The sequence below is a fragment of the Micropterus dolomieu genome, linkage group LG02 (assembly GCF_021292245.1).
Source record: "Micropterus dolomieu isolate WLL.071019.BEF.003 ecotype Adirondacks linkage group LG02, ASM2129224v1, whole genome shotgun sequence".
Classification (NCBI taxonomy): Eukaryota; Metazoa; Chordata; class Actinopteri; order Centrarchiformes; family Centrarchidae; genus Micropterus; species Micropterus dolomieu.
In genome coordinates, this window is record NC_060151.1 from 27,263,406 (window position 1) to 27,276,056 (window position 12,651).

A 12,651-nucleotide genomic window follows, 5' to 3' on the forward strand; every position below is an offset into this window, starting at 1 on the left:
TGTATGTTGAATTTATGACTGCATTGTTTCTTTGCATTGTATCAGCCTTGTGTGATGTATACTGTATCATACGCTCCCAGCGGTTCGACCGTACACTGAAGAGACGTACACGGACGAGACAATGACTGTTTATCAAGTGCCAATATTTGGTGAGTTTAAATAATCATGCTGCCTGCTTTTGATATTTACATAGTGTTATGGTTCAAAGCTGACTCTTTCTTGTTTTTTTTGCTTTCTAGCACAGTTGAGGGGTGATGGCGGAAAGCTCTCCTCCAAGTCAGGCAGGAGTAGCCCCTCTCGAAGTCCTGCCTCTCCCAGGATAGACGACATCCACACTAACAGCCACGGTGGAAGGCCAGGTGAGTCCTGTAAGTCTAGGAGCCACTCGCGGAAATTTGGGGATTTTGCATGTGTCACGAACTGAAGGTGAAATCCTGAAGCTTATGTTTGTGAAAATGATCTGGTTGTTTTGAGGAGTTCAGATTCATTCTCAAACATTTTGATCAACTCACACTGACATCATATATTTTCAACCTGATGAAGTTTACATATTTGTGCTTCCTTGAACTGCAAGGAATCTAATCCTAATTTCATATAATATTTACTAGTTCGACAATACAGTACACAGTGGAAATAAAGGAGATACATACAGCTTGGGTGTAAAAACGTGTCTTTTCCAACAGTTAATGTTTGTTTCTAATATCTTGTAGGTGAAAGACAAAACTCAGCTAAAGATACCTCTTTGGTGGTTTCTTTCATATGTAAGGTAGGAAAATTTCAAGAGTTTTGTCATCCTGTATACCATGTACACATGAAGGAACTTTTGTATCTGATATTCTTCTTTTTTTTCAGCTTCACCCCAAGAAGGGAAATTTCTTAGTCGCTCAAGCCAAGGAGCTCGGTTTGCCAGTGTAAGTGGATTTTTAATGCAGATAAAGCAGAACATGTGGCAGTTACTGATCATTTAATAAGGATAAGATCTGGTATGATGTGTTTTTCTTCATTTTAACCATCAGATCCATACAGCTGTTGTATTAGTATTATTAGTTATGTTGTTCTTGTTATTGTTCCTGGTTTGAGTGAACTTTATGGGATGGAAATAGTCAAATTTAAACACGCCGATTATTTTTAATTAAGTATTATAGCTCTATTTATTATATTGTCATTATAGCCCACAATTGTTGTATAAACCATGAATGTAACTGCACCTGGCATGTTTTGTTGTTCATTCTAAATGTTATCTGTTGATTTTTATTTGTTCTGTAAAATGTTCAGAAAATAGAGAGCCCAAATTGACAAATTCTAATTGCTTGTTTTGAGCAACCAACAGTACAAAAATCAAATATTTTAATTTAACAATTCTGTTAAAAGAGAAAAAAGCAGCATATTCTGACATTGAAGGAGCTTAAACAAATTTTTTTTGCTATAGTTCTACATCTCTGAACTGATGAAACCTTTGTTCCCCACAGAGGCACAGCAGCAATCGGTCCACTCATAGCAGCTTTGAAGGACGGGAAAAGTATCACATACGAAGGACAAGAGGTGCGTTATCTCTGTCTGATATGACCTCCCTTGTTAAGCCCAGTTCAGACCAAAGATTCGCGACGAGGCGAAAGCTTTTTAGAACGTTGCAGCGGTGTAAACTGGTCCGTCTCGGCTCAAGCCAGCCGATGGCGTCGCCTGCGACTCAAGTTCTAAGAGCAAACCAGCCACTTGCTTAAGGGACGTCATCTGTTTCGACAGCCAGCCGTAGCGAAATCAGCAAACTGTCAGCTGGTCGAAAGGTGTTTTGGATGAAGGAAAGAGACGGTAGCTTTATCAGTTTGTTTGAGGAACCGTCGTGTCTGTTTGACACAAATGTAATTATTGAGGTCCATATAATGCTCATTTTCAGGTTCATAATTTTATTTAGGGGATGTACCACAACAGGTTTACATGGTTTCAATTTAAAATAAAACACCATATTTTTGTCATACCGCACATTACTGCAGCGCCTCTTGTCACCCTGTGTTCACACTGCTTTAGCTACTGAGTGAAGCTTCTGTTTGATCCTTAGACTAGACTGGAGCCAGGGGTTTCAGAGTGGTAAGTTATTAATTTTTAACTAATTTGTCTTTCATATGTGATGTTTTATAACAATAAGTGCACTGTCCCTACATCACAGTAACAACTTTATGTCCATTGATTGCCTGGAGGGTATCTTACATTTGGTAGGTGGGGTGAGGGGAGGCAGCGGGCGGACATCTTGTCACTTTGTGTGTGGTTTTTGACGTCGTGGCTGAATAGACGTAGATGTAACACAGTGACGCAGATAAGTTACTGAAGTAAAGGCTGGACTACAATCAAGCTGCTTTCAGGCAGTTCAGGAGCAGTGTTTACTCTCTTTTAAGGTGGACTTGGCTTTTTCACTCAGCATTGCACAAAAATATGTAACACAATAAAGGAACGGGGAAAAGCCAAGAAGCAGAATATTACCTCTTTAATAAGATCAACAAACAGACAGCTCTTTGTTAGCTTGAACGGCAGCATGCATGACACTCCTCCTCATCTATATAATCATTCATTCATATTTTAATAAGCTACAACTTAAATCTAGCTTCAAAAAAACGGCAAACCTGAAAAGCCGGAAGTACTGAGAGGCAAGAGTTTTCTTGTCGGGAATCTTTGGTCTGAACTGGGCTTTAGGCTGCAGCTCAGAGATGTATTATCTGACACCATTTCTGTCATCTCGTAGATCCGGCCTGAGCAGGTTTGTACTCCCACTGACCCAGGACCAGTCTTTATTATTGTCGAGTGTCCGTCTGAGGAGTTTGTTGAAGCGGTTTGCACCAATCGGCAGCTGAGAAGGTAGTTAATGTTTGTTTGTTTATTTGAACTAAGCTGAATGCATGTGAAAAAACATAAATTTAAAAAAACAAAAAGTGTTAAATTTGGTCTGTCATCCACACTAGATACCAAACAGGAGGGACAGAGGACTGCACTGCATTGGTAGTCCACATGACCCCAGAGTCTGTTTTGGAAACGGATCAATACAAAAAGTGGATGGAGAGGTTTGTATTTGCACTTTGAAACCAGACTCCATGGAGAATCCTGCTTGTTTTAACATTCAGTTCAACAAACTCTTTTCTCTGTGTTTCCGCAGGTTTCCATCCACAACAGAACACCTGATCCTTAATGAACACGTCTGTACGGTCCACAACATCCGAAGTCACAAGATTCAGGCGCAGCTGAACATGATTCACCCAGAAATCTTTCCAGAACTCAAGTCTTACAAAACAAAGGTAACGTTGATGATGTAATCCTTTCAGTGAGCACTGATATGAACGCTATTCTTAGCATACTTTTTTTATAATTACTTCTACATTATTTCTGTAAATTCAGTGTATTTGCAATGTGAAAAGTCTGACTGTACATGTTGAAATGAATCAGGCTGTAGACCTCTAATGGGCATTTTTCACTTTTTTCTTAAAATTTATAATGATGTTATTTGGGAAATAATCAGTAGATTTCACATTTTGGATTTTTTTTTTTTTTTTTTTTTTTTTTTTTGTATGCATCATTTTTTCCTCAGCAAAATTTTACACATCTCAAAATTTGAATATCATGGAAAAGTTCATTTGAACTTCATTGAACCAGACTGAGAGATTAAAGACTCAGGAAACCTTTGCAGGTGTTTGGAGTTAATTAACTGATTAGAGCTCTTCTCATGTTGCCATTTGTGTATTATATATTCTTTATTCTAAAAATCTGAGATACTGCAGTTTTGATTTTCATGAGCTATAAGCCGTAAACATCAAGATTAAAACAAAAAAGGCTTGAAATATTTCACTTTGTGTGTAATGACTCTAGAATATACGAAAGTTTAGCATTTTTTTTGAGATGCACCCATATATAATAATTTTTCCTTTGTTTGCTTAGTTACCATGTTGAAGTTTACCACTGTAAATTATTTATAATCATTCCCATTTGCTCCATTTTATTTATTTATTTTTTTTAGTACTGCTTTTTTTGTTACAGTATTGACTGCAGTAGTTCTCAGATTCTGTATTTGTACTTTTCTTTAAAAGTTCACAAAGTGATGAATGAAGTGTGGTACATGAAGAGTAGCTGTAAGAAAACATAAAAAACAATGTTTTGTGTGTGTTTGTTAACCCCCAGGAGCCTCAGGCTGCTCTACACGTCCCCAACGTCAGAGCCGAGTGTCTGCTCAAGTTCCAGCTCCGACCTGTAATGGAGTGGCAAAGGTTAGTTTGTCCTTCAATCCCCCCAATTTAGCCGACATTACTCTGCAGCTCCGAGCGCTGCCTTGTCACAGAAAACAATCTGGAATGGACCATTGCTCTCAGCCGCTTTCTTCTTCTTTCTTCTTTTTTAACCTCGTCTTACAAGTGTCAGTGTTTTTTCTTCACTGTTTCTGTCGAGCCCTGTAGAGGCGCATCAAGGTCAGATCTGTAAAGATTCCCTGTTTTCCCCGCCAGTGTTTTTTTTTGCAGGCAGTGGTGTGTGTCTTCTTGACTCTGTATTTCATTCGTTAGAGATGCCATCCCCTCCTGCAACACTAAAAACTTTGTGAAAGAGGCTTCTGAAGTCTCGAACTTTCTGGAAGAAGTGGACAGCTGCAGGCGGATTTGCTCCGCTGATGCTGCAGAGCTTTCGGGTGAGTTCTCTGGAATACCAGAGGGATATTTTTAGTTTTTAAGACAAAACAAACAAAAGGCTTCTTCCTTTTAAGTGGACGGTCCTTCAATGATGTTTGATGTGGGGGGAAAAAGGTTCTTAGCATCCATGTCAAACTGTCATTTTTGTTTGCATTATCTTAGTGATTGTAGAAATGCATGATGTTATGATTTCTGCTGCAGGACGAGGACAAAAATACCCAGAGGTGGTTTTCATGGGAACAGGATCAGCTCTTCCAATGAAGATCAGAAACGTCAGTGGCACTTTAGTTAATATCAGGTACAGATCTCAGGTTTCTACACAAACCTAAAAATAGATTGTAAAGCGGCCATTTTTTTAATTCAAAATTTGTATTTAGTTAATTGTTATGATGTTCCCATAAAACTCATCGACAGGTGGACAATAATACAGATAATAAAACTACCATTTGCAACACAACTCCTTTTTATAGTTTGTTTTGTCTTACTTTTATTATCACCTGAAATTGACACATTTTCAGTTTGTTTATTTTTATGGGTTTTTTTTTTTTTTGTCATTCAACATAACTTGAAATATATGCTGCAGCCTCTAACAACCTAATTCAGATTCTCTGATCATAAAGGAGCAGGGAGAAGAGAAGTCTTGACTCATCAGGAGATCCTTTGCATATTTGGAGTAACCAGAAGCACATCAGCTGTCCTTGCACTGTATAGTTGCAGTGCAGTGTCCTCTGTCTTTTTGTGGCAGGACGGGGAGGAATGTCTTCAATAATCTGCTCATTTTCTTAAACTCCTTCCTCTTTATATCTCTTTAAAAGAGAAAAAAATTCTATATATTTAAACCTAAGACTGAACACAAGATGTTTTTGTGGCTGCATCATTCCATCAGATGGAAATGCACTATGTTGCCAGTTTATTAGGTACACCTCGCTAAAACTAATGCAGTGCACTACACCCAAAATTCACTCCAACTTTGGGATCGTCGCTAGAATTTAAAATGGACTCCTCTTGAGTTAATAATCTATTTTCTGGTGCAGACCTGTAAACACTGAAACAATGACAAGTAATGAATAACTGTCAATCTTTTCTGTCAAAATGTTGCATAAGCACATAAAGGGGTCACAAGACAGAAGCGTTAATGATGCCCATGTTCTGTTTGTACCTGCATGTAGCCCGAGTCAGTCGGTACTGTTGGACTGTGGAGAGGGAACATTCGGTCAGCTCTGCAGACACTACGGGGACAATGTGGACGAGGCTCTGTCTAAGATCTCAACAGTCTTCATCTCACACATGCATGCTGACCACCACACAGTAAGCAGCTATACATGATTTAATATAAGTGAGCTGCTTCAAACCTGTTCAAAATAACCCCCATCCTGATAATCATCTTTCTCTCAGGGGCTGCTGATGTTGCTGTATCAGAGGGAAAGAGCACTGGTATGTAAAAGATCACCTAAATCCCAATACATTGTTTTGTTTGTTTGAAAACAGCATGAAAATATATTACTGGTCATTAAACACAAAACTGAATTTAATGTTTGTCTCTTAGGCAACATTGGGAAAAGAATTCAGTCCCATCTACCTGGTGGCTCCGGTCCAGATCATGACCTGGCTCAACCAGTATCACAATTACTGTGAGGACATCCTCAACCATATCAAGTATGTGGACACAGAGACATCTTAAGATAACAAACGTCAGCTTATCCTCCTTATCCTCCGCATATGTTTGTGTGTGTGTGTGCTTAGTTTGAAAATGATCCAAGCGTTAATGTGAAGTTAAGTTTTATGTACTGAAAGTGTTTTTGTTTTGGTAACCGTATTATCTTGTGAAAAGTCCTAATTAAAAATGATGCATGTTTAGCATATTGATCAAAGTTCTTGCTGTAACCTGCAGAGAGCATTCAGAACTAATTAGATTTTTAAAATTATTTCCGTGTTAATCAGGATCCCGCATGTCCTGTATTTGTTATAATGCAGAGACGTTTAACAGTTCATACCGTGAAATGATTTTTGTCAGTTTATCAGCCGTCAGAGATCTTGGTAATGATCTTTTTGACTGTTAATACAAAGGCAGCTACTCTTTCACCATCTCTGGTTGTATTGAGTCATTGTGGGCAACAATGCAAAATCAATGAGCAGATCTACTTTATGGCAGGATTATATTTACAGGATTTTTACATCAATATAGTAGAGTACTGTGATTTTTCAGTTTACTGGATCAATCAAAGACAGACAGTCCAATCTAGGATTTTGAAAACCAATACCAATATTGATAGTTGACGATTTTAAAATCCAATAATCCAATATATCCAATAATAGATATATCTGATTCCTTACTTATTTTCAGAAACACATGACATAAAGATTAACCCTAACATTTGTTATGTGTAGCTATGAGACCTCACCAAGATAACCAGACATTGAAAAATAAACTTTTTAAAAAAATTTTAATTGTGCTTTGAAGAAAATACAGCTGGTTATGTCAGCTGATTGCTGTGTTTGTGGTGGATTTGTCTGTTGGCAACAGGGGAGTTGCAAAGTGCCTTCTGGTGGGAAAAACTATGTAACCACAACACTCGTAACAGGATTAAAGGATCCATCTTCTGTCTCTCCATTTTTAGTTGTCATTTACTGTATCAGCTGTTATCAATGCTAATGTCAGTTTATCTGCAATTAGCTCATATCGGCCAATAATATCAGTGTGCCGATTAATCAGTCAGTTTCTATTAACAAGCAACTATAGCTGTCAGATAAATGTGGTGGAATAAAAAGCACAGTATTTCCTTGTGAAATGTAGTGGAGTGGAGGAATAAAATGTAAGTTTTGAGGGCTTGATGTCATCGTCTTTAATGTCATCTTTTTTTTTTTTGTTTCAGCTTCATCCCTAACAGTTTTCTGTGTGATGGTGCTGAGGTGCCCAAACAGAGGACAAAGTCATTCATCCAAGCGCTGCTGAAAAAAAATGATCTGGAAAAGGTCTGCAGCTGTTTCAACATCACATCCTTCAGTGTTCAAGGCTTCACAGTTTCTTAAAGTTATGCGTGTGTGTGTGTGTGTGTGTGTGTGTGTGTGTGTGTGTGTGCGTGCGTGTGTGTGTGTGTGTGTGTCTCTCAGTTCCAGACGTGCATGGTGCGTCACTGTAAGAACGCCTTCGCCTGCAGCTTCACTCACCAGTCAGGCTGGAAACTGGCCTTTTCTGGTGACACCATGCCCTGCGATGCGTTCGTTCACATCGGTTAGTACCACTCAGAATGATTAAAGTCCACATCTCACTGGAGTGTATCTACACAGACACACAGTATGTAATAGCAAATTGAGCGTACACTTTCAATATTGCAGAGATTCATATAAGGTTGTCTAAGTGTAGCTTGACTACACGGGTTCTGAATAATTTATCCGATATTTCTTAATGCTTTCGATCACTCTCGTAGCTGGCAGGCTCTACTAATGGTTCCTGTGGGATCCCACTTCATTGACTCTTCTTAAATTGCTTGACTGGATTCTGTCCAAGCAAAGCCTCCCAGAGACAGCGAGTATATCCCATGACTGTTCATTATAGATGGCCCAGCTCACCAGACAAACAGGGCGTGCCGTTTCTTGATTACGCCGACTACCTGATTGATTTCCTGTGGGACAGGAAGAGGCTATAATTGCTTTCCTGGTTTCTGGCCTCTGATTCGGCTGAAATTTCTGTTCTTTTTCTGTTTTTGTTTTTTTGCAGGAAAGAGTGCAACCTTACTAATCCACGAGGCCACGCTGGAAGATGGGCTGGAGGAGGAAGCTGTAGAGAAAAGGCACAGGTGAGTAAAATAAACTGGCTTAGCAAAACAGCTTTGTAGGGCTTTAATGTTTATGCAAATAAGTGGGGGGGAAGCAGCAGTTAAAATTCTATCAGCCAACAAAATACACACACTTTATTGGCTGCAGTTAACTTTGAGTGCACTGTTAAATTTCTTGACACAGATATTGACATTGATTTTTGCACCTTCTTTATGTTATGTCTTCACAAAAACATCTTTTACGTCCACAGAAGACAACAATATTCCCATTTGAAAGTTTCTTGTGAGAAAGCAGTGTAACGTAAATCTGACTTTATGCTTGATGTTTTCTGACAGCACAACCTCCCAGGCCATCGGTATCGGCATGAGGATGAACGCTGAGTTCATCATGCTGAACCACTTCAGCCAGCGTTATGCCAAGATCCCTCTTTTCAGTGAAGACTTCAGTGACAGAGTGGGGATATCATTCGACCACATGAGAGTAAGTCTCACTGTAATATCTTAATCGCTGCTGATTGGCTGTAAATGACGCCTGACCGCTACCTGCTGCTGCACTGCATTCACAAATTAACATGAGAATTGTCTATTCTTGGTTTACTTTTAATAAAAATCTAAACCTCATCTAAATTGGGCTACTTGCCAATTTTTTATACTGTAATTAATTAGAATATCCAAATACAAGTTTTACTCAAACTTAGATATTGGGGGGAATACATATTCGCATATTGTATTGGCACCAGTCAGCTGTTTGTGATGGAGCAACCGGCCGAGCTGGCAGCACAGCAGTTCAGGATTGGTCTCTGCAGCTTCTTCCTCAGTCACATCCTCTCGCTAATCATTCCACAAGTTCAGCTATATTTTGATATTTGAAAGGAATAAATAAATAAAGGTGGTAGTAAATCCTTTTGAGCTGGCCGCATGAATGAATTCAATATAGGAAGAAACTCTGGGTGCACTTTTCCATTTACTCTGCCTTCACAGTTTGACCTCCATAAATGTACTGTGTCTGGCCCAAAGAGTGAATCATTAATGCAATCAACTCATGTGAGGCGCCGTAAATTACCAACTTATGTAAATCAGGATTCATTACAAATCAAAGGAACCTGAACCTTGAATTAAACTACTAGTTCCAAGGCCTATTATGAACTTTGATTTTAGGTTGTCTTTTTTTACTTGAGAGAGAGATAATGAAAAAATACACATTAAATATATAATTATTTTGAAATGGAAAGTAAAAACAGGATTTAAAAAATAATAATAAACAGGGTAAAACAGGACAGTAAAAGTTACAGTGCAGTGTACAATCAGCGTTAAAAGACACTACAGAGAAACCAGGACATGTCTGTCCGCAGGCCACTTTGATCCAGTTATACTCTGGACCCACCTGCGTGTTTACAGGTGGACAGAGGTTCCTGCAAATCACTCAGGCACGAGATTTAAGACCACTTCCTTCACTCTGTTCAATCTCACTCTCATTATCTTTTCACTCAGTTACCTATTCATTTCTCACTGTGTAAATATTTAATTAAAAGCAATGGTAAAAAGAAAAGTCTTAAGTCTTAATTTAAAAGAACTGACAGTTTCAGCAGACCTGCAGTTATCTGGGAGTTTGTTCCAGATATACGGAGCATAATAACTGAACGCTGCTTCTCCTTGTTTAATTTTGACTCTAAATAAATTTTTCACTAGTGTTTTCAGTGATATGCCGTATTGTGATCACCTCTGTTTGAACATTTGTGTGCACGCAGATAGCACTCTCAAAGAAAACACAGGAATGATCCGAGAGAGCAACATCAGTCACAACAACCTTGGAAATGTCCAGACCCTTGGAGATGAATAAGTCCAAAGTGTGCCCCTTATTGTGTGTGGGCTCCGTCACGTGTTGGGTCAGTCCATAATTATCGAGGACAAAACACAGTTCTTTAGTCCCTCTGTCCTGGGGGTTGTCAACATAGATGTTAAAATCTTCAACAATAACCACACAGTCAAAGTCAACACAGATTATAGACAGCAGTTCACCAAAGTCATTAAAAAAGTTTGCACAGTATTTAAGGGGGCCTGTAGATATTTAGAAAAATAGCTCGAAGAGGAATTCAGCTGAAGAGCCACATATTCAAAAGAAGCTAAATTCCCATAAGACATCTTTTTGCATTGGAGGGAGTCATTAAACAAAATGGCAACTCCACCTCCTCTCTTATGCACTCTAGCTTCACTCATAAAACTGAAGTTGGGAGGGGTAAACTCGATAAGACTCTAAGTTAACCCTATCTTCAACCAATTCCAGTTGCCCTTCATTTTAATACACCTTAAAATTTTAAATGTAATTTAATAAAAGGCAAACAGAAAAGCTTTGAGTGTCAAATTTAGACGTCACTGACAAGTAAACAGATCCAGGGTAAAAATGCACTTAAATTGAGAAAACACTGAACGTTGTATTGAATGAATGGCAGTCGAAGAGATTGAGCGATTGGAAGACTGGTTTCTGTGCTGTTGTATTAATGAGACCTGGAAGTGGAGCTTCAGACTGCAGGATGCTTGACTAAACAGCTGCACTCCTGAGCTTTATATGGTTTTAGTTCACTTCTGATTCCCGTTCCTTAAGCATGTATGTAACGGTTCTTTCCTTTTTAGATGCGACGCTGAAATGAAGTAGGTTGTGAGAGAAGACTCTGTCCTCTCTGTCCATAGCCTCACTCCTTCAGGAGTTATAGTTCAGATCTGGTACAGTCACTTGACCATTTTCCCCATTTCTTCTTTACTCAGATTCGCTTTGGGGACTTTAAAATCCTACCCAGGCTCATTCCTGCACTTAAAACCCTTTTCGCCGAGGAGATCGGTGAGATGGAGGAGAGAAGAGACAGGAGGGAGCTGAGACATCCAAGAGGAAGCAGCTCTGAGGTAAACAGTGAGACGCCCGACGTGGCTCGAGGTGCCAAAAGAGACCAGGAGGAGGCAGCGACACACAACGTAGAAACAAAAAGACTGAAAACCAGCTGAAGCCTGAGTGAACAGTGTTCGATTAATCATGAGATCAGAGAAAAGGACTTTTATTTAAATGAATTTGAGATTTTTATTTGGTTAAATTGAAGAAAATGCTTGTATATTCTGGGCATTGCTGTGCACACACTAAGCTGTAATCTTAGTTTGTGATTTCATTACAACAGAATAAAGCAATACCACACAGTATAAACATGAAAACGACTATGAAACTACTTTTTTTGCAATAGGCCTATCTCATTCTCCCTAGACATGTGGGTGGCAGTATCAGTTAGTTGGCCCACCACTTGACTCCAGATGAAAATAACTTTACAACTAATGGATGGATTTCCTTGAAATTTCTTTCCATATGGTGCCATAACAACAGGTGAAAAACTGTAGATTTTTCCATTTTATTTATTTGTTAGGTTATTTGACAGGAACCATATGTGTAGATTTACATTGTTACATAAAGGGGAGCAATGCAACAGATGTATAGAGGGCGTCTAGCTGAGGCTAGTTTGTAGCTGCCGTCCCTGGTTAGACTTTTAAATGCAGGCTAAGCAAATTATCAGAAAACTGATTCAGGGTATCAGACTATACTAACATTCCCATCAGCCTCAGCTGTACTTTTTTGTGGTAATTATTAAATATTATTACGCCAACAGGTTAACCTACTATGGTCACCGGCATGGCTGTTTCAGTAGGTTCTTGAGTTTCCATCGGTACTACCACCACTTGACAAAGGCTAGACTTTTCAACTGTTTATCTTTTACGGAGTTGTTTTGACCTTTTGCTTACTAGTTTTCACACATTCTCAAGTCACAGCAAGATGTGTTCAGGTACCACATCCTCCTCTAATTTCTTTGGCATATTTTTGAACAAAAACTCCTAAAACCTAAACTGCTGGTGTTGCAGTGAAATGTATTTTTACTGGGCTTTCCCAGCACCAAAATCTGTTTAAAAAGGTGTGTGAATTGATGTGATGGGACATATTTATTTCTGAGCTACAGACTGAAGTCTACAGTGACACCATATGTGGAAAATGTCCTCTTCAGTCCACATGGGGGCTTCAGTGAGCCATCAGAGCTTACATCAACTCCAACTCCCAATTTCCTCGGGCCTAAAGGATGGTGATAATGCTCATGAAGAGTGACTTATTATCTTTTGCCACTTGAAGGAGCAGTGGCTGCAGGAGTCTCATCTGTTCACAGCAACAATGAGGAGAGAACTGAAGATTT

At 39.0% G+C, this 12,651-nt stretch overlaps 1 protein-coding gene across 5 annotated transcripts in view; it reads left to right on the top strand.

Moving 5' to 3' along the window:
• The window catches only part of elac2 (elaC ribonuclease Z 2), an 18,410-nt gene extending 6,778 nt beyond the window's left edge, over positions 1–11,632 (top strand). For 3 of the 5 annotated variants that reach the window (XM_046042635.1, XM_046042621.1, XM_046042630.1), the window contains 16 exons: positions 853–911; positions 1,470–1,542; positions 2,735–2,847; positions 2,952–3,050; positions 3,143–3,281; positions 4,159–4,244; positions 4,536–4,657; positions 4,860–4,956; positions 5,828–5,966; positions 6,054–6,092; positions 6,205–6,314; positions 7,532–7,631; positions 7,770–7,890; positions 8,377–8,455; positions 8,771–8,915; positions 11,198–11,632. In XM_046042635.1, the coding sequence (XP_045898591.1) occupies positions 853–911; positions 1,470–1,542; positions 2,735–2,847; positions 2,952–3,050; positions 3,143–3,281; positions 4,159–4,244; positions 4,536–4,657; positions 4,860–4,956; positions 5,828–5,966; positions 6,054–6,092; positions 6,205–6,314; positions 7,532–7,631; positions 7,770–7,890; positions 8,377–8,455; positions 8,771–8,915; positions 11,198–11,431 (1,755 nt within the window). In that variant the 3' untranslated portion in view covers positions 11,432–11,632. The remainder of the gene's footprint in view (positions 1–852; positions 912–1,469; positions 1,543–2,734; positions 2,848–2,951; positions 3,051–3,142; positions 3,282–4,158; positions 4,245–4,535; positions 4,658–4,859; positions 4,957–5,827; positions 5,967–6,053; positions 6,093–6,204; positions 6,315–7,531; positions 7,632–7,769; positions 7,891–8,376; positions 8,456–8,770; positions 8,916–11,197) is intronic. The other 2 variants (XM_046042616.1, XM_046042626.1) reach the window with 1 other exon arrangement.
• Positions 11,633–12,651: the final 1,019 nt, after the last annotated feature.